Here is a 23,001-nt window from a genome sequence, read left to right as displayed (position 1 = left end):
TTTAAAGAATCATTTTTCTTTTATTTATGGAACTTAATAATTTTGAAACATTCATTGCATGTGAAAATCTAATGTAACTGCTCAAATATTAAACTCTGTATCCTTGATTTTTTTTTTGTTTGTTTTGAGGAAAGTGACTTGGTCAGTTGCAATAGATTAAATCATTCATGTAGGTAATTGATCCCCTTCAACCCATTTTATGCAGAGAAATTGCAAACAATTAAATTGGCTTTCTCAAACAAGAATGTAAAAAGGCATTTTTGCTTTTACTAAATAGATTAAAGAAGCAATTGATTGTTTAAGATGTCTTGCCCCTAGCATTTCTTTGATGTTTATCCTATAATTGTGTCTCTTTTTGATCTGGTCAGTTTAAATTTGTTTTGTTATGACCTTTTGCATAGTGCTTCTATGTTGGTTGGAATTACATGCATACAAACAAAATTGGAATCCTCCTGTCCTTTCCTCTTCTGCTGCTGGGGGGCGGGGGGGAGGCAGGAGCAATGTATCCTTCACATTCCTTGCTGAGAAAGAAGGAAAGCCTTAAGATTTTTTTTTTAAAACATGCCTAGATCACACTTTTTGTAAGTGGAAAGAGTACGTTCTAACTGTTGAGTCCTAGGCAGTGAGTAACTGCTTTTAGAAGCTTTAGAATTGCTTCTTTTCTACCAAACTTAAGGAAGGTGAAAAGACTTCTGGTGCTCACAGCCATGCTGTTGGTATTCAAATAGGGCTATTGTAAACCTTTTTGTAACTGAATTTGGTACCTGAATCCTGTGACCTGATACTTGCTTAATTCACTTCTAATTTACAATGCAGTAAACAAGGATTTGTACTTTAGAACTCCACTGTAGCAATATGTTAATGTGAACATTGCTGTTAACCAGCTTAGTAGAGGAAGTTTCCTTTTCCAGAGTGCCTTAATGCCTGCTCAGTTGTTCTTCAAGACAGAAGATGGAGGCAAATATCCTGTAATTTTTAAGCATGGTGATGATTTACGTCAAGATCAACTTATTCTTCAGATTATTTCACTCATGGATAAGGTGAGAATTATTAATCCACATCCTTGTCCTTCTATGTTCTTGATTCTCCTTGTCGGGAGCAAGACTGGTGAAAGCTGTTAATACAGCTTAAGTTGCTAATATATTCCAGGGTTCTCAGACCTTAGGTCACTTTTTTTTCTTTATAGAGGCAATGATCCGGTGTAGATTTAAAAACAAACAAACAAACAAAAAATTGGGAAACAGGAACAGGCTTTCACTCATTACTGATTTCAGTGAAGACCAGTGGAGATCTGTGTCCAATACACATTCCTTTTAGAAGTAGAAGCTGCCTTTCTATTGCATTTATCTTTGCTTTTTTGTGTTTGTTTTTTTCCAGCTGTTAAGAAAAGAGAATCTGGATTTGAAGCTGACACCCTATAAAGTGCTGGCAACTAGTACAAAACATGGTATGAATACTTTTATTTCCTAAAAATACAGTATTGGGAGGAATCTTCTTCTGTTCATAGACTGTTGTGACACGCTGTTTTCATGAGAGATGTTTTGCTTAGTACAGTATTCTAAAAAGGAGCTCAAATGTGTAAGAAAACCTAGTTGCAATGTAAGTCATGGAAGTAAACAACCTGAGTGACCACAGTATTCCATAGGTGACTCAAATATCTTCATAGAAGAAGCCTGGTCTGGATTTTGGAGTATGTGACAATTGGTAGTGTTATCTCTGCTGCTAGCTTGCTGTGTCATCTGGACAAATAACACTCCTATTTATAGATCTTTGCATGAAATGGAGGAAAAAAAACAAGACAAAACAAAATCAAACTTGGCTATGCTTTTTAGATACATTCTGGATAAATATTTAGGAAGCCATTGATTGATCTTTCTCTTCTCATGAAAACTTGGAACAACAGACCTTTTGCAAGCTAATTTGGTGTTAATGACAAGTTGTTTTAAAACTGCTGAAGGCAGAAAATGGGGACAAAACATGTTTTTTTGCCAGTGAGAAGCAGCCGAATGAAAGTGTGTATTAGTGTTGCCCTTTAATAAACATGCATTATAAAGTAGCTTGAAAGTTCTATACATTGGAGACTTTTTTTGGTTGTCTTCTGTCACAGGCTTTATGCAGTTTATTCAGTCAGTACCAGTGGCAGAAGTTCTTGCTACTGAGGAAAGTATACAGGTATGTGATGGGGGATTTTTAAGTTACCTTCTGATCAAACAGTATAAACTGCAGGCTTAGATCTCATGTAGAAGTCTTTAGTCTCTCAACTGATTTTTCTATCTGTTGTTAGAAGACAAATGACAGCTTGAAACATAAGGGTATCTACAGCAGATGTTTTGCTTTAAAAAAAAAAAAGTACTTAAATCATCACATGAGTATCTCATGCCCTAAAAGTAATACCATTTAAATAATTAAAGTGTAATTTAGTTATGATACTGAAATTCTGGCTTTCCTGTAATGGTGAATGGAAGATGCATGATGCTTTTCCGTACTGTTTTGTTTTAAAGTGTTTCTGTTATTCATTCAGTAGTTTTGGCTTGATACCTTGTCAAAGTATGTTTTAATGATTTTTTTTTGATGGAACCAACTAGTGTGTTCATATGATTTCTGAAGTCTGTTACCCTGCCGTAGCCTATATATAGATACTGTGTGCGGTTTGGGTTTTTTTAACCTTTTTTTATTTAGCAAACCTTTCTGTAACTGTCATGGAATTGAGTAGGAACACACTTGAATAGTGGCACACAGAATTCATGCTAGTTTCAAGCACAGGACACAAGCTAGGTAGCAGAGCTCAGCTGGTTGAGATAATATGATTGGATAAAAAACATACCAAATTGCCATATGAGATAGCTAATAAGTTTTTTAATAAAAACACAGCATGTTTATGTGGGATTCAATTTGTCACATACCTTTTTTCCCTTTTTTGTAGTTGATACTGAAGTTTGCATTTGTTCATAGCTCAGTAACTGGGAGCCAAAGCTAGTAGCTCCCAGCTACTATAAACTACATACATTAAAAATACAGAGATTAAAAAATGCTTATCATTTGTCATTATCGTTTGCTTAACAAATAAGCATATCGAATACTTATCACTTATAAAAAATGCTTATCATTAATCAGACAATGACCAGCATCAAATTGCATAAGTTTTTTGAGCTTTCCATTCAGTAAAGATTGTGATAAGCTACATCTATACATTCAATAATCATATAGTTTATAAAGTGTTTTCCTGGCAATCCTTTGTAATCTTGGAAATGTACTATTCATATTCTAGTCCATTATATGTTTTTATAAAATAATATATTTAGAAATGCTTGTGAAATTGTCATTTTGCAATTACTTATAACATCATATTCCAGTCTAAAATAGGTGCCCCACTGTTTTAGTTGCTGTGCAGACGTAAGGAGCAATTCTTCCTGTGAAGAATTGCTAATCTAAATAGACAAGATGCCAAAAGAATGTGATTTAAGATTACTTCACAGATCAATGGCAAAATACATTATAGAGCACAGATTTCCTGTGCCAAAGCATGATAAAATAGCTGGGCATTGTAGGCCAAGGAAATGAAAACTAAATGAACGTTTTTAGGTGTTGTGAAAGTTTGGTTTATTATTTTTTGTAAATATTGATTTTGGGTGTCACAGCTGTTTTAATAAAGATGGGCACTGTATATAAATATTTTAAAATGTTTCACTTCTGAAAAGATACAAAGCAAGTAATCTAATACTGGCTGGTAATACAGATCTGCAGGAAGGAAAAGATGTTTTGATGTTTAAGTGTTAACTTACCTTCTATCAACAGTCTTGAATTTACAGTTCATGTTTTGGAGGCATTTCTGTTCCACACTCTACAGTTTAGGGTTTGGATGGTCTGAAGTCTGTTTGTGTGTTTGGTTTTTTGGGGTTTGTTTGGGTTTTGGTTTGTGGTTTGTTTGTTTGTTTTTTACACACAGCATGTAAAATTTTGGAGCACTGAAAGTAGATCTCTCTAGTACCCTGTTAACCAGTTAAAAATTTCGTTCCACATTTTGCTTAGGGATTTCATTTACCAGAATCTTTCTACTCTGTCAGCTTTTTTTTAACGTATCTCAGAAGGTCTTGTTCCTCTATAAGCAAAGATAATTAAAACTTTCTCCAGGCCTTAAAACTCTGATACGTGTTACAACAGGACGGCTTTTCAAGCAAAACTTTCTTAAATAGCCTGCAGGTACCTTCCTTCAGTACCTCCTTCTCTTTCTTTTTTTTTTAAGATTCCCTTCATTTAAGATTCCCATCACTTACATCATCCACATGCCTACAAAGCTCCTCTTACAGTGCTTGCTTAGCTTTGTGTTTGCTTAGTGGAAGAAACTTGTGCTTAGGCTTGGATTTAATTTACTTATCTTTTGTCTCAATCAAGAAAAAAAGTTTTCTTCTGAGTGGTGGGAAGGACTGTTTTGGCCCAGTCCACATTTCACAGGAAATGTGAAGTTTCCATTTGATGACTTAGATTTTTCCTATTTAACTCGGTAGCGGTTGGTTGTATTGAGGATATTCCTCATATTGAGGATATTGAGGAGACATATAATGATGATAAACTTTGTAAAAGTGTGTGTCCCAAATGTAGTTACTAATCTGGGCTGTTAATCCTGTTTTAGTTTTTGTTGATCTGGCCTAAACAGTTTCCTGTGGAAGTATTTGCGCTCATAGTTATTAATTAGTAACTTTTCAATGCATTGTTAATGTTCTGAAGCTGTTAATAAAGAAAACTGCTTTTCAATTTGAACTTCACATCTGTTAGAGTGTAAGAATGTGATGGTTAAGACAGAAAACAAATAAAGCGATATAAAATTAAATTAGATCTTACTAGGGTTTTGGGGAATGGTTGTTAGTTTAACAGATTGTAATAACAGCCATTTGTGGTCTTTATTTAAATCTTTTCTTTCTACTAGTTCTAAAGATCCTGTTTCAGATCATGTGGTATAACTAAATTTGTTGATGACTTCCCCTCTAGAACTTCTTCAGAAAACATGCACCTAGTGAGACTGGCCCTCATGGAATAAGTGCAGAGGTGATGGACACATATGTTAAGAGCTGTGGTAAGTTAGAGTCTTACAGTTGGTAACTTCATACTTCAGATATGAAGGACAGGGTAGATGAGATATTAAGATATTTCAGTTTAGATGGCTGCAGGTAGGGCACTATGCATGTACTTGCTGTCAGAATCCCTGTGAAAAGAATAGTTTTGAGCTTGGCATGTCATACACAATTCCTCTCCTCAGCCCTCTTTTTGTTCTCCTTAAAGGAGACTAGAAGTTAAATAATCTTTGCTTTCTAGCAATAATCTTACCTTTGCCCCCTCCGCATCATGAGTTGGGGTCTTTATAATTCAGGGAGTTGTAAAGCATTTATGTAATAATAAATAATCTGTATTTGAGGTAGAAAATTTTAATTTGTTTTTAAAACATTGGGGTTTTTTGGGGTGAGGCTTGTTCCATTTGGATGACAAGAAAAAGTGGTAGTGTAGTTCTTGTTCAGTAAACTGATGGCAGTGTTAAAATACCACATTTTCTGCCCATTAAATTAAAACTGACTTCATTCTACAAAAAAAAAAGGGAATTCAGTTGTTGCTCCACAGTATCTTCTTTCCCCTTCTCTTTCTGATGGCGCAGTCTTTAGAACTGCTTCAGACTGGTTAGTGGGTGAAAGTAAGAATTAAAACAGTTTGCATTAGTTCCAATTTATTTATCACTGCCTGGCTTACTGCTTAGCTTGTAAATACCGCTGACGTATAAGTCCAGATTCATATCAATGTCTAATGCTTGTTTACAGTTGTTGTAAAATACCTTAAGTTCAAAATGTGTATGTTCATTTTGCTCGGAATACTACAAAGTATTCTTAATCCCAATATTGAATGAATTTAGGCTTTTAGTGTTAGGCATATAATCATGTAGTAAGAAATGAAAATCTAGGCAGTAGTGAATAAACTTCAGAGTTTTAATTTATTACTTCAGATGTTCTTCATATGGCTGATAATCTTGATTATTCTCTACCAGCCTGACCCCTGCCCAGAGTCTCTATGGTGTATTTATTACATGTGAACAAGAACTAAGATAATGTCATATGCTGCTGTTAATTGTTTGGAACTTGTTGCTCTCCAGGAAAGGTACTTACATTGATGTTTACAATTTACTTGTTACAGCTGGTTATTGTGTAATTACATACATCCTTGGAGTTGGAGATAGACATCTGGATAATCTTTTGCTAACAAAAACAGGTAATTCTTTTTAGCAGTATAATTTTATAACAGCAGTCATTTAATTTCTAATGTGTTGGTACTGTTTTGCTTCATTTTCCCTTTGAGTATAACCCACTGAGTATTGTAGGTTAGACTATATTTTTAAGTGTAAAGTTATATTGTCTCATCTAAAGTAATATTTGATCCAGTGAATCAAAGTTTGGCTTTAAACTATTCGTAGTGTGAAGTGGTAGTTGAAGAGTAAGAAAGCAAGTAGATTAATTGCTCTCTAAACACATTAGTAGGCAAGATATAATGTATATCTGATACGTGGTTTTAATGTCAGTTTAAGAGCCATTTATACATCTGTAGGTAATGGAAGTCTAACTTCACCTAAACACAGATATGTTTATAAACACTGGGGGTTTCATACAGTTTTCGGTTGGCTTATTTTACAGTCCTGTGTTCTACCGTCACATTTTTTACACTGAAAGCTGGACCTGTAAGGTTTTTTTTGTTAAACGTAAGAATTCTCTTTAGTGATGCTGCTTTTTTTGAAAGTAGTATGGACATAGTATACGGTAAGATTTGACTGCCTTCACCTAAGACCAGGAAACATTTCACTGTTACCTTAAACTTGGCTAAAATCATAATTACGTTTGTGTTGTATTTTTTTCAGAACTCTTGGTCCAAAGCTGAAAAAAAGGATGCATTAAAAAAATACTTGCAAAGTGACTTCAATCCCAAGTATCCTAATTGTTCTTTATCAAACCATTTTGTTTTTCATTAAATTATTACATTCCTGTTTAGTAGCTTTTTTTAACATGCTATCAGAAAGGAAATTCAAGATCTACTAATTGGATGCCAGTTGTATTTTAATAGTTGTCAAATAATTCTTTTTTATGTATGCTATTCTAAATACAGTAGATGTTTAGACAAGTATTATCAGTAGTCATATGGAATTAGGTATAATCTTGATGACTTCAGTAAGATGTCCATGCAAATTCAGATTTGACTTCCTTTTAAACAAAATGGTTCTGTGAGCTTTCCAGGTCTGTATGTTTTTCTAAGAAATTTACATGATGTGTCCCAGAAGTGGGAATGTCACATGAGACCTGTCAAAGGAGGATTCACTTCAGCATTTTCTATTCCCTATGAGTCCTGTGTTCTTGATGAAACCAAACCACTGTACAGCAAAAATCCAAGTTTTCATGATCAGCCTAACCGAGCTGTCTGGACCGTTCAGCTCCAGTTGAGATTATATATATCTATTTTTTTTATCCTTCTCTAAAAACAAAGAAGGAAATAGACTCTTTAGTGTTCTGCTCATTACAAATTCACATCTGGGGGAGAGAAAGTAGTAGAAGTTACTGTTTAATCAAGTACAACCTTTACTTTGCAGCAAAAGCTGCGTATCTTGAGAGTTCAAAATAGCAGATACGCGTTTTGATTCTCCCTAACTTGTTTTAACTTCTTTTATGTTATTTTTTGTTACCATCTGTAGGGATTAATAACACACCAGGTAGAGTGAATAATTCTAGTGATTCTAAATAAATAGAAGATTCCTCTACTAGAGGAAATGAAAGATTTTAAAATTAAGCTACTTCAACAATTGCAATCAATGCCTTAGGGTGGAGGGAAATTCAGGTGTGTTCGTTGAAAATGAGTTCGTGTGTAGATGCATGAACTTCACAAAGTCTTAACAAACAAAAACATTTCTTGTAGGGGAAAAAATTTTTGGAGTTGTTTTTGTTTGGGGTTTTTTTTTTGCTTGCTTGCTTTTGAACTACAGCTTCCCATAGGAGTTCTGATGCCTTGAATACCTTCATTACAAAGTTATGAAGAGTTAGGAGTTGTGGTTAAGTGTTTATAAAAGTGAATGTTTATTGAATGAGAAACATGTGAATAAAAAATGTTATTTGGGGAAAAGAGACATAGCAGGCACTGCTTGCATACTCAGAGTAGTAATATTTTAGTGTGTTGATTTGGGGTAAAGTGTATCTTACCTGTCTATGTTAAAAAGTAACAGCACAATGGCTGTTTGGCTTAGTGGAAGAATTTAAGCAGTACAGCAGAGGGCAGCGCACATCCACGGTACATTCTGAGCCTGAAATTGTTTTCATTTGCTACCTATGCTCTGTCACATACCGAGAGAGGTTTTTTGAACTGTCAAGAGAAATTCTTATGTTTCAAATACAACAAAGGTTTGCTACAAAGACTTGTTTCTTGCTACTGAGAATCCCTTAGACTTAAGTTGGAAAGAGCTAACTTCAAGAATGGAAGCTATAAGTACCTTTCTTCAAAATTATATGACCATATATGCATCCTTTCTTGATGATATTTATGTAATGAATTGAAGCTTTCCAATAGGGTAAAGAATGCTGAGTACCAGCTGTGGGTTCACATACTTTTCTTGGATTTATATGGCAATATATATCGTTACCTTTTTCAGCTCTACCTTTTAGTTTGGTGGATGTAGCCACATCTGTGTTGGACTCCCTCCAATGGAATTGTTGCATCATCTTCTAACATACAGATGTCTATGCTTATAATAGATATGGTATAACCTAATATTTAAGCAATAGATACTGAAGTTTAGAAAACCAAATTGTTTCCCACTCAATGTTAGAAATGTTTTGGGGTTTTGGTTTTTGTTTGTTTTTTTTTTTTACTATAGGATAAGAATGTCTGTTATCTGGGTGAAATAATTTCTGCTGTCTTTCATGACTGTTTTATGCCTCTAATTCTAGAAATAGGGTGATTTTTTTTTAAGTAGTCTTAAACAAGAAATATAGATTTTCAAATTTTTAAATGCTATACATTATACTTCAAGGGCAGCTGTAGAAGTTTTTTTGGAAAGAGATATAGGGAACCTTCAGTCAAAACTTCCTCATCTATTAGTAATGTTAAAATTACAAGAATACTTGTATCAGTTTCATAAATGTGCCTTAGCTTGTAACCTGAAGGTCACATTATATAGTCAGCATTGCATTACAGGAATATTTATTTTCTCTGAGAACTTTCAACTTCCTACTTCTTCTGGAGATGAAATATGTTCATGGCTTGGATGAGCGTACTCTTTGCTGGGTAAAAAACTGGCTGGGTGGCCAGGCCCAAAGAGTTGTGGAGTTAAATCCAGTGGTAGCTGGTCACAAGCGGTGTTCCCCAGGGCTCAGTTTTGGGGCCGGTCTTGTTCAATATCTTCATCAATGATCTGGATGAAGGGATCGAGTGCACCCTCAGGAAGTTTGCAGACGACACCAAGTTGGGCGGGAGTGTTGATCTGCTCGAGGGTAGGAAGGCTCTGCAGAGGGACCTGGACAGGCTGGATCGATGGGCCCAGGCCAACCGCATGAGGGTTAACAAGGCCAAGTGCCGGGTCCTGCACTTGGGCCACAACAACCCCATGCAGCGCTACAGGCTTGGGGAAGAGTGGCTGGAAAGCTGCCCGGCAGAGAAGGACCTGGGGGTGCTGGTCGACAGCCGGCTGAACATGAGCCGGCAGTGTGCCCAGGCGGCCAAGAAGGCCAATGGCATCCTGGCCTGTATCAGAAATAGTGTGGCCAGCAGGAGTAGGGAAGTGATGGTGCCCCTGTACTCGGCCCTGGTGAGGCCGCACCTCGAATCCTGTGTTCAGTTTTGGGCCCCTCACTACAAGAAGGACGTTGAGGTGCTGGAGCGTGTGCAGAGAAGGGCAACGAGGCTGGTGAGGGGTCTGGAGCACAAGTCTGATGAGGAGCAGCTGAGGGAACTGGGGTTGTTTAGCCTGGAGAAAAGGAGGCTGAGGGGAGACCTCATCGCTCTCTACAACTCCCTGAAAGGAGGTTGTAGCGAGGTGGGTGTTGGTCTCTTCTCCCAAGTAACAAGCGATAGGACGAGAGGAAATGGCCTCAAGTTGCTCCAGGGGAGGTTTAGATTGGATGTGAGGAAAAATTTCTTTACTGAAAGAGTGGTGAAACATTGGAAGAGGCTGCCCAGGGAAGTGGTGGAGTCCCCATCCCTGGAGGTATTTAAAAGACGTGTAGATGAGGCGCTTAGGGATGTGGTTTAGTGGTGGACTTGGCAGTGTTAGGTTTATGGTTGGCCTCGATGATCTTGGAGGTCTTTTCCAATCTAATGATTCTATGATTCTATGTTATCAATTGCTGTAAGTTTTAATTTCTTGCTTCCAAATCTGTAACAGCAGATATTACTGTGACTTATAAATAACAAGACACTGTTTTGCAGCTGAATACCCAGCTTTAACATCAGTGCCTCATTGTAGGAGGTGAAGCTGGTGAAAGGGCTGGAAGGAATGTCCTGTGAGGAGCAGCTGAGGACTCTGGGCTTGTCTAGTTTAGAGAAAAGGAGGCTGAGGGTTGACCTCATTGCTCTCCACGGCTTCCTGAGCAGGGGAAGTGGAGAGGGAGGTGCTGCTCTCTTCTCCCTGGGATCCAGTGACAGGACGCGTGGGAATGGTTCAAAACTGCAACAGGGGAGGTTTAGACTGGACACTAGGAAGCATTTCTTTTCCGAGAGGGTGGTCAAACACTGGATCAGGCTTCCTAGAGGAGGGGGTTGATGCCCCAAGGCTGCCAGTGTTTAAGAGGCATTTGGATAATGCCCTTAATAACATGCTTTAACTTTTGGTCAGCCCTGAATTGGTCAGGCAGTTGGACTAGATGATCGTTGTAGTTCCCTTCCAACTGAAACATTCTATTCTATTACAGACTGATTTATATATTAATGCCAGTATCTCACTTACCAGCTAATGTGCCCTTTATTGCCTTGGAAGGAAGAGCTGGATTGTGATATACGAGATGTACCATGTTCAGTTAACTTTCATTTAATACGCGTTATGCTAGTATGTTTCAATTATGTCATACCTTCCCTTGAAAATACTTTCTTCTCCATTTGTTCTGCTCTCTGTTTTTGATTGTAGAGTTGGGATCTAGCTACTGATGTAACACCCAAGTATGGATGTTTTCATGTTTGCTAAGCCTTTTAAAGTCTTACGACAGTACAGTCATCATTAGAGCTTTTTGATAGACTATGATAGCCAAGTGAAGTCTCCTGTCCCATCTGAGATATCTTAATAACTTCAAGTTGCTTTATGGACAGACAAAGGTTTCATAAAAGTCCTGTCATATTTGCAGGCTATGTGTTAGATATTTTAGGATATCCTGAGACATTCAAATGGCATTCTTGAGTAGCACTGCATGTGTGTGTCTGAGCAACTAATTCTCATGCTAGTGACTGGCCAGCTTAATCTTTCAATAACCTTTAGGGACCTACATGTAAATTCAAGTTTCCATTATAGGTTCCCTAAATACAGGTACTTTGATCTGAACTCTACACCTGAAATTGCTCTGTAGCATTAGAGTGAATTGCTACGTGGATAATACTAGGTTATTACTATCTGAGGGCAGGTCAAAGACTGAGGGCTCAGAACTTGAAAACCACATTTGCTTTTAGCATCATGTGTAGACAGGTGAAAGAACTGGACTGTCTTCTCATTTAGTGCTTAGAGGTAGGGCTGTGGTCTGTCTTCAGTGTGAAGTGCACCAATTGACATCTGATTTATTCTTCAGTCTCAGTTAGAAAGGCTTGACAGGGTAAGACAGCAAAGATCTGAAGAGTTCCGTATGTGAGATGACACCACGTGTTTGTACTTTCAGTGCTTTTCAGTTAAAACCATCTATTTCAAAGCACGTTTGAAGATGACAAAAATTGATGGAAAAAAACTCTGGGATTCAAACCCTCCTTCTATATCAGTACTTAGATAAGTACATTGATAAATACATTTATTAATGTTGCAAACTACTATAGTATGTAAAATGCAGTGGAATTTTTAAATACATTTTTAAATGTTACTGGTCTTGATAGAGGAACATCCTTTAAAAAAACAAAGCCCACAAACCCCAAAAAACCACAAAACTAACACATACTGTTATCCTTTAGATTTCTCTCTGCAACTCCAATTTCCGTGATGCCTACTGTTGGTCTGCTATAAAACATTTTCTCTTACAGGTATCTTGAACAGTATTTCTCATTTAACAATGTATATCTGACTCTTTGTTTCTTATAATATGCCTGCATGGAGTGTATTTTGAGAATGGACAGCTTGAGGTGTGAGGGGGAAAAATTACAACGCTTAGCACAAGCTGGGCCCTTATCCATTATATGGATGATGATGATAAACTTCACCTCCAGCTGTTGCTGCATACCGAGTTTAAAATCTGTAGCCTGAATAAGTCCTTAAGAATTCATTCTGCTTTCTTCCATTTTTGTGTAGTCTTAGAAAAGTTATAACATGTAGCTGATGAAAACGATGGCAATAAATTAGGCATTCTGATTTTTTTCACCATGGCAGTGCTCTGTTAGTAAAGGAGCAGTTTTGATGGTAGCATCAGAATTTTCTGGGAAAGCCAGGAAACCATCCCATCCATCCATCCGCTCGTTTTCATCAGAGGAGTTTTTATCCTATTGCTTCAAATTTAAAATAGGAATTCAGTTAAAACAGTCACTAAATTGTACTTCTATACGAGCCAGGTTAAAATAGTAGTGGCAGTTGCAGTTTACGTAAAATGCATTGAAATTCAGAGCTTCAGGGTTTTTGTGTATTGGTTGGTTGTCTTTTTTTTTTCCCCCCCTCTTCCCAAAAGTGGGAACAGGTAAGTTTGGAATAATTTCTAAGGCTTTCTCACCTCTTAAAAGATAATTGCCACCAGACTTACTTTATTTTAGTAATTGCATCTTACTTGCTTTGCTTTCCACATTTTGTTTAAGGATTTCAGAGTTCTATGCAGGTTTTCAGTAGCTTTTCCTAACAGTCCTCTGGTGAAATAAAACAATTTCTGTGCTGCTATAGGGGAGCCTTCTGTACTAAAATCTAGGCATTAGCAGTAAAAGTGATGGACAAATCAGCCTCTCTGGCTGCAGTCAGGTGTTATTGGCTATTGCAAGCACCAGATACCAATTTTTAGTCTCAGCAACTCCATGCTTCCCTTATTCAAAGATCACTTCACACTCAAGGCTGAAAGGAACTCAGATGCACTTTCAAATCCCTCATGCCCTGACTGCTAGTCAGGGAAACTTTCTATGCTTGATGCCATTTCCTTGAACTCTCCAAGGGCCTGTCCTCTTTATTCCATATGTTAGAAAACTGGGTAGAAAAATGTAGTCAACCTTATATAATTTTAAAAAAAAAAGCTTAAAAGTACACAACAGTATCAGCTTTTAGATTTTGAATGAAATAATTTTGTGTGTGCATGCTGCATTATTGCATATTCCTGGAAACATCTCATCCTCTTCCAGTCAGTAAATGCCTTGTGTCTTCTTTTTTCTACAGTAAAATAGCTTAAGTAGGGAGTGGAGAGTGATTATTAGGGCACTGTTTTTTAAGGTGAGAGACTCTATCTCTCTTTCCAGCAGAGATTTTTCCTGCTTCCTGAAAGAGTGCTGATGTCATCTTTTAGACTTTGATGTTGAAAGTGGCTCAACTCCTCAGAAATGTTTGTCCAAAGCTGTGTATCTTGAACTATATGTAGGTGCCTACATACAGTCCTGCTCCTAGCCTTGAAACAGAGCAGGAAGTTCATGCGTACTTGTCTGTGGTCTCGAGGTGTTCCCTGAATTGTTACGTTTTGTTTTCTCAGATGCCTAAAATCCCCCATTTTTATAAGGAGCTCAAATTTTTAAGTAGGTGTCTAAAGGTTTCAGTGTCTAAATACTAGAAATCCAAGGCCTTTATATCTAGCCTTACAAGAATGTGAGGCTTAGAGGATGAAATATATTTCACCTGTTGTCTTAAGTAACTTATCTTTTAGTTTAAAACATGACTCAAACAAAAAACTCTCACCCATATGATTTAGCAGTCATTCAGGAACAGTAATAAACCAAAATGAGAAGTCCAGTTTTGTCTTTAATTTCTAAGTGTGTCTAATAATTAAGAGCCCTTTAAACTAAGATGTAATAAAACTGAAGAAGATGGATTAGAAGCTGAGGTTAAAAACATGATGGTCTAAGATAGAAGTGTATGTGTTATGGCACTGTATATTGAAGGAAGGAGATGTAATTCTTTTATAAAACATGCAAGTTCAAAACCTTTAGAAACAGTGGTGTTACACAAAGTTCACAAGCAGTCTAACTTACTGGGAGGATAGATGATAATTATATATAAATACCACGCTATGAGTATGATTTATTACTCATAGTGGGGGTGACGGAGCACTGGCACAGGTTGCCCAGAGAGGTCATGGAATCTCCAGCCTTAGAGATACTCGGAAACTGTCTGGACGTGGTCCTGGGCAAGGCAGCTGGCTCTAGGTGGCCCTGCTCGACCAGGAAGTTGGACCAGATGTCCTCCAGATGTCCCTTCCAACTTCAACCATTCTGTGATTCTGTGAAATATAAGTTTAAGAGAGTCATCTTCTAAATTCAGTTGGGAAGGTATGCTTCTTATCAACCAAATTACATAACTTTCAGGAACTTCCAAATACAAACTGCACAAATTATGTGACACTCCAGAACTAAAAACTCATGCAACACCTGCCCAAATAAGATGCCGATTCTCCTGTAGACTGTTTTTGAGCTGTGATTGCTAGACAAGGTTATTTTTAAGTATTGTCGTACCTGAGGCTGGCAAATTTTGGATGAGTAGTGTTTTGTGGAGCTGTGCTCTTGAGGAAAAAAACATGTTTAAGTTGACCAAAAAAAAATTCATAAGTTGTTACTGACAGCTTTTGCCTCCGTTCTTACAGATGCGTATGAGGAATGATGGCTATGTTAGGAGACAATATGCTATTCACAGTGAAAGTCAATTTTTGCAGAACAAAAATTCTGATGAAATATGTTTTCTGTCCTTTTAAAATTACATCAGTACAGTAATTTCTGGATCAAAGTGATATTTTTTTTTGTTTGAAGTTCATATAATCTACAACAGTTGCTTTATATAGAGCTGGAGTGTTCAGGTTCCTACTTTTATCCTGCTCTTTCTGCTACTATTTAGTATTTTCTGGCACTACACCTTGTCGGATAGGTACAAGAAACTTTGTCCAGCCTTGTTCTTGTAACAGAGCTTATACTGAGTGATAGTCTAATGATCACATTCATTAATATTGTGAAAGTGGGATGTTCAGTGTTACACCCTGATACAAATTTTACTTGGGATGATCACTTGAGATACTTGCAACCTTTTATCTTAGTATTAAAATAGTTCAAATCAAGTTTATTAACTTGATAAATTTATTATTTATTAACATAATATAAACATCACCTAATTTTCAGTATTAAATATACAACCAATTTCAGTTACCCAAAGCAGGCCTGTTCTTCTTTTGTTCCATTTGTAGTTAAGTCCTCGAGGAGAACATGAGTCAGGCTTCTGTGTAGAACGCTCTAAAACTGCAGCATTCCCTCAAGCTGGCTGGTTGGTCTTTACTGGTGTAGCGGCTTCAGGCAGGCACCAAGGGGAGCCTTCTGCCCGTATTCTGTAACGTGGTATGCTGGCTTAATTCATCTTGGAGGAGCTGCACGAATGAAAATGAGTTAAGTCTGTGTTTAGTACAGGGATTTGAAAAATATTAAATATATTTAATGTATTTAAATTAAAGCTTTTGACATACATTTTGAGTCAGCCTAAAAATCTGCTGAATTTTGAAGTACAGCTAGGGAAGCTATAATGTTAATGCAGGATGGCCTCATCTTAAACTTTTTATACTTCATTTCTAAAAATGAGTAAACAAACTATTTGATATCTAATTAATTTATATGAACATATATCAGTCAGCTATTAAAATGTTTTAGATGCATCTTTGTTATCAATTTACATTATTAATTATCGTCTCTTACTCCCTATCTCCAGAGCAAACTAAAAAAAGATTTAATTACTGCCACAAGAGTTACTGTTTTATTCAAAATGTTGTCTCTTGACTCTTCAAGGTGACAGGTTTGAATAAGTGAACAGAAAACAGACCCCCAAACTTTTTAATTAAACATCTCTTGTAACTTAATGCTGGGGAAGGCTGTATATGTCAAAGTGCCTACTTCAAAAACTTTGTGTACAAAAATGAGCTCTAAAAGTAACTCCTGTAACAGGTTGAAAAAACTATTGAAGGAAGGGTGGGGTGTTTTTTAGCACAGTTAGGTATGCAAAATGTAATCATTGTTCCATTTATCAACTAGCAAATACTTTGCCTGCTTATTAAGCATCCTTGTGATCTCCCTTAGAAAATTGACTGTGATGGAATTTGTTTCTTGGGTTGAAGAAGAGTGCTTATGACAGATCTCAAGCAGCCTTCTCTGATGATAGAACATTATTCAATGAAATGGTCAAAGAGGGGTGACTAATTGAAAGATACTGGCTGTTCCCTTTTTTTTTTTCCCAAGAGTGCTGAGCACCTAAGCTCATGAAAATATTAAAATGAATACAGATGCTGCAGGTTAAAATACCCCTTGGCAAACAGATCTCTGTCCATAATGCTGTTTGGTTCCATAATTCTGAAGCAAGACTGTGTATGTTCTGTGCTATCTGTGGCTGTCTAGATAACAATCATACTAATAATTTTCTACCTTCTTGTTTAAAAGAACTTCCATCTTGTATCTACATTTCATTCTCTTCTATGAATTAGTCATATAAAACTTAAATTTATTAATGTCACCGGGTAGTTTTGCTTTGGATGCAAAACTTAACTTACCTAACAGTTCAAACACACATCACCTTTTTGTACTTAATTTACTTCCAGATTCCTCATTACTGCAGACTTCAGGAAGATGGCTTCTCTCTGTCCTAAGGAAATCACTTAACAGATTTCTTTTTATATAATTTAAAAAAAAATATATAAACGTTTCTTGACGTGTCTGAATTCTTTACCATCTTTTTGTAATGCAGCTCTGGTATGACCCAAGTCATTGTTTTACGCATTTCAAACTGAAAATTTGTTTGCAGAACACTTTCAAAAAGTTTTTTGCTTTATAAGGTCAATATTTTCCACTTAAGTGAGTCAAGAATGTTCCTAGAAAATTGGCTTCCTAAGAATTATGAATGGTACTATTTTGATTTCTGTTGACAACAATTTTGTTTGCGTATTTATACAATATCTAATCTTCAGATTATCTAAATGTTTTAGTAGGTTTTTTGAACTTGCTGGTGTTTCAGTTGTTCATTTGGCCACCTATCTCACATAAGGTTCAGTACTATTGAAAGGGAATACAGTGAATTATCCCCAATAAAGGTCTGAGCAATATTGTAAAGAGCGTGGCTGCACGCGAGCTCTTGATAGGAAGGGAAGTTGCCTTGTGCATTTGAAGCAAGAGATGTATATAAGTTTGTCAAGTTAATGCTGCAGAAACATTTTAAATGTAGTCAGTTATCTGAGAAGGGAAAGGTAGTCATCAAGTGATGTAACTCTTGCATTTCAGTACTGAAAAAGTGTAAGACAGACTTTGGCAAATTTGAAATACAATTTCATATATGGAAGTGTAGTGATGTTTCTTCAATGTATTTGAAAACTATTGATAAATTTTAAACTTACTTAAATAACTCTTAAAGAATTTTGAAATAGCTTTGAAATCTTCTTTGGTATTTAGTGGCTTTGAAAGGTCGTTCTTAGGATCGTGAGTCCTATTTTCTCTTTTGTAAATTTAACATACAGCTGAAATAACGTATTTCATGCCACAGCAACCAAATGGGATACTAAAAGCAATGCAGTGTGTATTAATATTTTAATTTGCTAACAAATTCTAAAGAAGGAGCAAAGAATTAGTAGTATCCATTATATAACTGTGCATTTAATATCTACTGACTAGTTTCAACATTGATTCAGTCTTTGTGAATATACTCCATATGTTTTAAAAAAAAAGGCAAAAACCTCATCTCATTTGTTAGTACTCTTAAGGAATTTGAAATCAGCTTTACTTTTTTAAACCCATAATTTTAAATTGGCAGCTGAAGATATAAAATACATGGTTATAAGCCTTACAGAAGATAGTGAATTGTATTTTTGAGAGCTGTTTAGCATCTTCTAGAGATTGCACTTAAAGATTTTTTTTTTCCCCAAGTTTTGCATCAAGATTTGATACTATATGAAGTGTTGAAATAAATAATTATGTTTGCCTTTTCTTCTACAGGTAAACTATTTCACATTGACTTTGGTTATATTTTGGGTCGGGACCCTAAGCCTCTACCTCCCCCAATGAAGCTGAATAAGGAGATGGTGGAAGGTATGGGAGGCACGCAGAGTGAGCAGTACCAGGAGTTCCGTAAGCAGTGCTACACAGCCTTTCTCCACCTCCGCAGGTAACAATAGTATTTTGATGCTAAAATTTATTAGAGCCGCCGTAAAGCAGGAGAGGAGTAAATGAATCGGAGAAAATATTTCTGTTGAAAATTCAAAGCTTGTTTGAAGCCTGAACGTAGTCACAAGAATTTGTACAAAAACGAATGAAAAGATCACAGCATTGGTGTAATGTGGAGCTTGAATGTAATTGTCCTTCAAGTTAAGGTCCCCAGTTTTGCTTGTTTAATAACCTAAATATCTTTTTTTGTAACTTCTGTGGTGTATTAATTTATATCTTGCTTTTTGGATATGTTTTTGCCCTTAAGCAACTCTTTCTCTGATTATTGATGATCAATTAACTGTCCTTTTAACTCTTAAGTCATTACTCGTTTGCTGCTTTATCCTCTTCCAGTTTAGATTAGTGATGATCAAATTCTTTGGCTTGAAGATGGCATACATAAGCTTAGTTGGGTTCGGGTCCTGCAGGACAAAAATTAGCTACTTGTAGTGACAGTCAAGTGTGTTAGCAGTTTCTGTAGATACCTAGAACTGTGACAGCTAAAACCTCTTTAGACTGTATTTATTTACGGACCAACAGATCCCTCCTTTAGACTTGGAATCAGCTTTATTATTTTTCAGTGGCCATATTACTTACCATCAACTCTCTGAGCCAAGTAGCTCAGCTTTGTTCTGTTTGAACAGCACGCAGGTAAGCACTCTTGGTCTGTCCAGTGATTGATTTAGTACATCTTCCATGGAGATGAAAGAATTTCACTTTGCTATCCAGATCACATAATGCAAACCTTCAAATATGTGGAAAAAATTAGTAATATGAAAAGCATATGTGAAAAGTACATGTAGTATGAAAAGTAGGCAGTCAATGATTCAAAATAAAAATGCTACATGTAGCGCTCTCCTTGTTAAAAGGAGAAAGAGTAAGGAGTTGGTTTATGAACTGACGTTATTAATGGGTTAAAAGCAATTCAGCAGCATGAAAAAACAGCAGTGTGTTATCAGCAAACAGTTTTTGTGACTTCAGAGAACACTCAGGAAGGCTAATGTATATTCCATGTTCTAAATATTGCTTAACTATTTTGTAATACTGTATTTCTTATTTGTGAAATACTTGAGTTGTTTTTATTGTCTAAACCTAGCTGTTTCAATGGAAAGGTCTATTGTGTCAGTGAAGGATTATCTATTGCATTAATTCATGTAATGATTTGCTACAAAGATCATCATTAAGTGTGGAATATGGCAGTAATTTGGCTATAAAACTAAACTGTAAATCAAGATGTTTTCATTTTTAGTGTCTGGGATTGTAGTTGTAATTATAGTCTCTCCAATATTTGTTCAGTTTAATAGGAAGGTATTTTTAAATGGTTCTGGATAAGTATCTTTAAGGCTTTCAACAAAGATAGCATAGGATAATATTAGTATTACTGTAACTATTACTTAAGCAGCTAGAACTAAAAATTAGGATTACTTGCTTATTGAAAAAAAGAATAATTAGAGGTGGAATGGCTTAGTTCTAACAATTCTGCATGTTGACACAAACCTGTTCACAGATACTTCTTCTGGCTGAGTAGTGTGAAATCATAACCTCCGATTGCTAAGACAAAATGCAAACTCTGTCATCTCTGTCAATTCGTGTTTTATTCTCTCTTCTTTATTTCCCTGGGGTATAGACAGTTCTCTACATATTTCAAGTGCTGTATCTCAGTGTTTCAGGATTCCTGGTGTTGCATAGTGAAAACAAATAAAAAGAATTTAAAACTTTTAAGTGGAAAAATAGTGTTGTTCATTGTTTTAGGTTGGAAGCAGTTTGGCATGTGATCGGTGTGCAGATTTTTGTTGGGTTTGGGGTTTTCTTTGGGGGGTGGGGGAGATGCTTTCTACTTTTTTGAACAACAATAATCAGTCATGTATGTTTGTCAGCAATGCTGTAATGAAGGAGAAGCCTCTGCGTTCTGAATGTGTTGCAGGGCAAATTGTAGCTGGCAGCATAACTTGCATCCTCACTTGGACTGTAGCAGCCTTTTCTACCTTCATTATACACGTTGAGCCTATTTAAAGATGTTCAAGTCCTGTTACACGTCAGCATTTCCCTTCCTCTGAGAATTCCCAGTTTACACGTCCTCAGCAGGATCCAGCAGGGAAAAATCCAGCATCAACATTTGAAAGTTTTTCCCAGAGTGAGGTTCTAGATTGCAAGGATTTCCCCTGTGTTGGTCACGTGAGAAGTTTGATGTTCAGTTTGAGTTAGTAGGCATAGGTAGGGACAAAGGATTGGGAAGTAACAGGAGACAGAAGCTGTAGTTTGGGCTGAGATACTTGCTCTGTATGGATGGGGATATCCAGCTGGCTGGATATTTTTCCAGCCAGTTTTTCCCCAGCCTGTTCTCAATGGTATAGTAGACAGAGGATGCCATATGGATCTGAATGAAAAAATTATAGACAACAAGTGGAAAGCTGTGATGGCCTTCGGAAGTGCTGATTCTTTGGAAAGGTTGTAGCTAGGCAGTGCAGGGTCTGGATAGTCTTTTAAAAGCTGGGGGTGGATGGTGAAAGGGGGAAGAGCAAAGGTGAAACTGGTTGGGATCAGGTCAGTTTTGCTTGAGTCTGGACTGCAAGGAAATGCTTTTGGAAGAATAAGTGCCATAGTTCATTATAGCTGTTTGGGACGTGATAGTGACTGGGGAGTACATGTATGTCTTGAAGAGAAGATATGAGTCCTGGGAGTAACCAAGTTATATTGCAGAAAAGGCAATCCCATTTTAAATTTAGGAATTTTTGAGTTAGACCAGGTAAACAGGGCTTTAGTTTGGGACTGCTGGTAACTATACTTTCCTGTCCTGTCTTTGTAAGGGAAGTTTGTGGCTTCAAATTTGATAACGTATTGCAATGTCAACAGCCTAAATGTTCAGTTGGTTTAAGACATCTATATGAAGAGGGGCCAGTAAATGTTAAAAAAATACATAAAGTGCTTAGGATCAAACACGTGTTTGATGAGATACTAAGCACTTAAAAATAAAACTGCTGTTCTCAGAAAAGATGGCAGCAAGAATTTGAACTTCTATCTGATGTGGGTTTCTTGGTATATAAGAGGCCTCTTCTATGTAGGAATAGAGTTATTTTATTGGATTTCTTAAACTTTTACAGAAACTCCATGGTTTTAGCACCACATGTTTAAACCATAAGTTTAATCAACCTCCAGTGCGGCTGAGTGCTCATTTATTTTGTAAATTCACTTGTACGGGGCTTTGAGGAAAACAAAGAATGCATTTACATGAGAAGGATTCAGGGTCAAGTTTAGGTGCTTAATTGAAGCTCCTTAAACCTATAAAAACTGAGCTCCTAGTTTGTTCTGGCTGTGGATGGAGGTCAGCCATTCCAGAGGCCTTTGTAACGTAGATGTCAAAGACGAGTGATACGACTTGCTTGACAAAGGTGTTTGTTTTTTACAGGTCAGATTCCTAACTCGGGTGTTTCAGCAAAATGTCTAGACTTAAGGTGAATTTGGGCTGTCAGTTGACCAGTTGTGAACATCTTGGCATATTTGCCAAGGATGTTGTCTATGGGAAGGATGGCAGCCAACTGTCTATAAAGTAGGAAGCTCTCGCCTCTCTTGTCAAGTCCCGGTTTTTGAATAAATTTTCTAAAAATCTGTGAAATGTGACAAGAGTCCTAGAGGCAGCTAACAAATTTACTTAATAAGCTCTTTTTCATCCTTAGACCACCATCTAGTTGATTACTGAGTTAAAGAAATTGGGTGAGGAGCAGAGGAGAGGCCTGCAGATAGTATAGTAAGCAGCTCTTTCCTAATTTTTGTCTCATCCCACTTCATACTTCTCCTCCCCAAAATTACCTGTTCTTGAATTATTTTTTTTTAATGAGGCTCTTCAGATGATCTTATGCTTCCAGTGCTTTTACTTTAGGCACCAAGAACCAAAAAACTTCATTGTGTGGAACAGAACTAGCCCTTAACTGGCATCTAGCAATGATGCCTAGACCTTTGAACTCTCTTTTACAAACCTCCATCACTTAAATAGCCCCAGTAACCTGTAGTGCTCATAAGCTCTTACCCTTTATGTGGTTCAAGAGCAAAAGGGACTCTGAGACTCTGGACTCCTGGGTCAGTTCAAAGGGAGAACTACCAATGGAAGCTACCAGTGACCTAGGAAGAGACTTGAGAGAATGCAGCTGTAAGATTTAAGCATGTTTAAAGTGAGATTTGCTTGTTTCAGGCAAGTAGAAAAAATTTTCATTAAAACCTGTGGTGTCTGGTCCTGGCACCAAAGCAACTTGACTGCCAGATTTCTTAGCCAGATCTGAAACAAAATGGTAGCATAACTGTTCATTCTTTCTTTTAATCTGTGATAAAAGTAATTTTCCTGATTCCAGCCCCTTGCCCCTGGGAAAGTGAAGTAGAACAGCTGAAACAGATTAGGCACTGAAGATTTCTGCCCAAATAGTTTATTTTAAATGTTTGTGTTATAAAGAGTTAAAACTTATATTGGAATGTGTTAGGTAGTGC

The 23,001-nt window shown here is 36.7% G+C and overlaps 1 protein-coding gene across 2 annotated transcripts in view; it reads left to right on the top strand.

Moving 5' to 3' along the window:
• The window catches only part of LOC143171965 (phosphatidylinositol 3-kinase catalytic subunit type 3), an 83,696-nt gene that overhangs the window by 35,154 nt on the left and 25,541 nt on the right, over positions 1 to 23,001 (top strand). For both annotated transcript variants that reach the window (XM_076361153.1, XM_076361152.1), the window contains 6 exons: positions 912 to 1,040; positions 1,378 to 1,447; positions 2,108 to 2,172; positions 4,987 to 5,071; positions 6,175 to 6,249; positions 18,319 to 18,487. In XM_076361153.1, coding sequence (XP_076217268.1) covers positions 912 to 1,040; positions 1,378 to 1,447; positions 2,108 to 2,172; positions 4,987 to 5,071; positions 6,175 to 6,249; positions 18,319 to 18,487 — 593 coding nt within the window. The remainder of the gene's footprint in view (positions 1 to 911; positions 1,041 to 1,377; positions 1,448 to 2,107; positions 2,173 to 4,986; positions 5,072 to 6,174; positions 6,250 to 18,318; positions 18,488 to 23,001) is intronic.

Source organism: Aptenodytes patagonicus, chromosome W (genome assembly GCF_965638725.1).
Source record: "Aptenodytes patagonicus chromosome W, bAptPat1.pri.cur, whole genome shotgun sequence".
Lineage (NCBI taxonomy): Eukaryota > Metazoa > Chordata > Aves > Sphenisciformes > Spheniscidae > Aptenodytes > Aptenodytes patagonicus.
The sequence above is the reverse complement of the archived record's forward strand: the minus strand, read 5'-3'. Positions and strand labels throughout refer to the sequence as shown.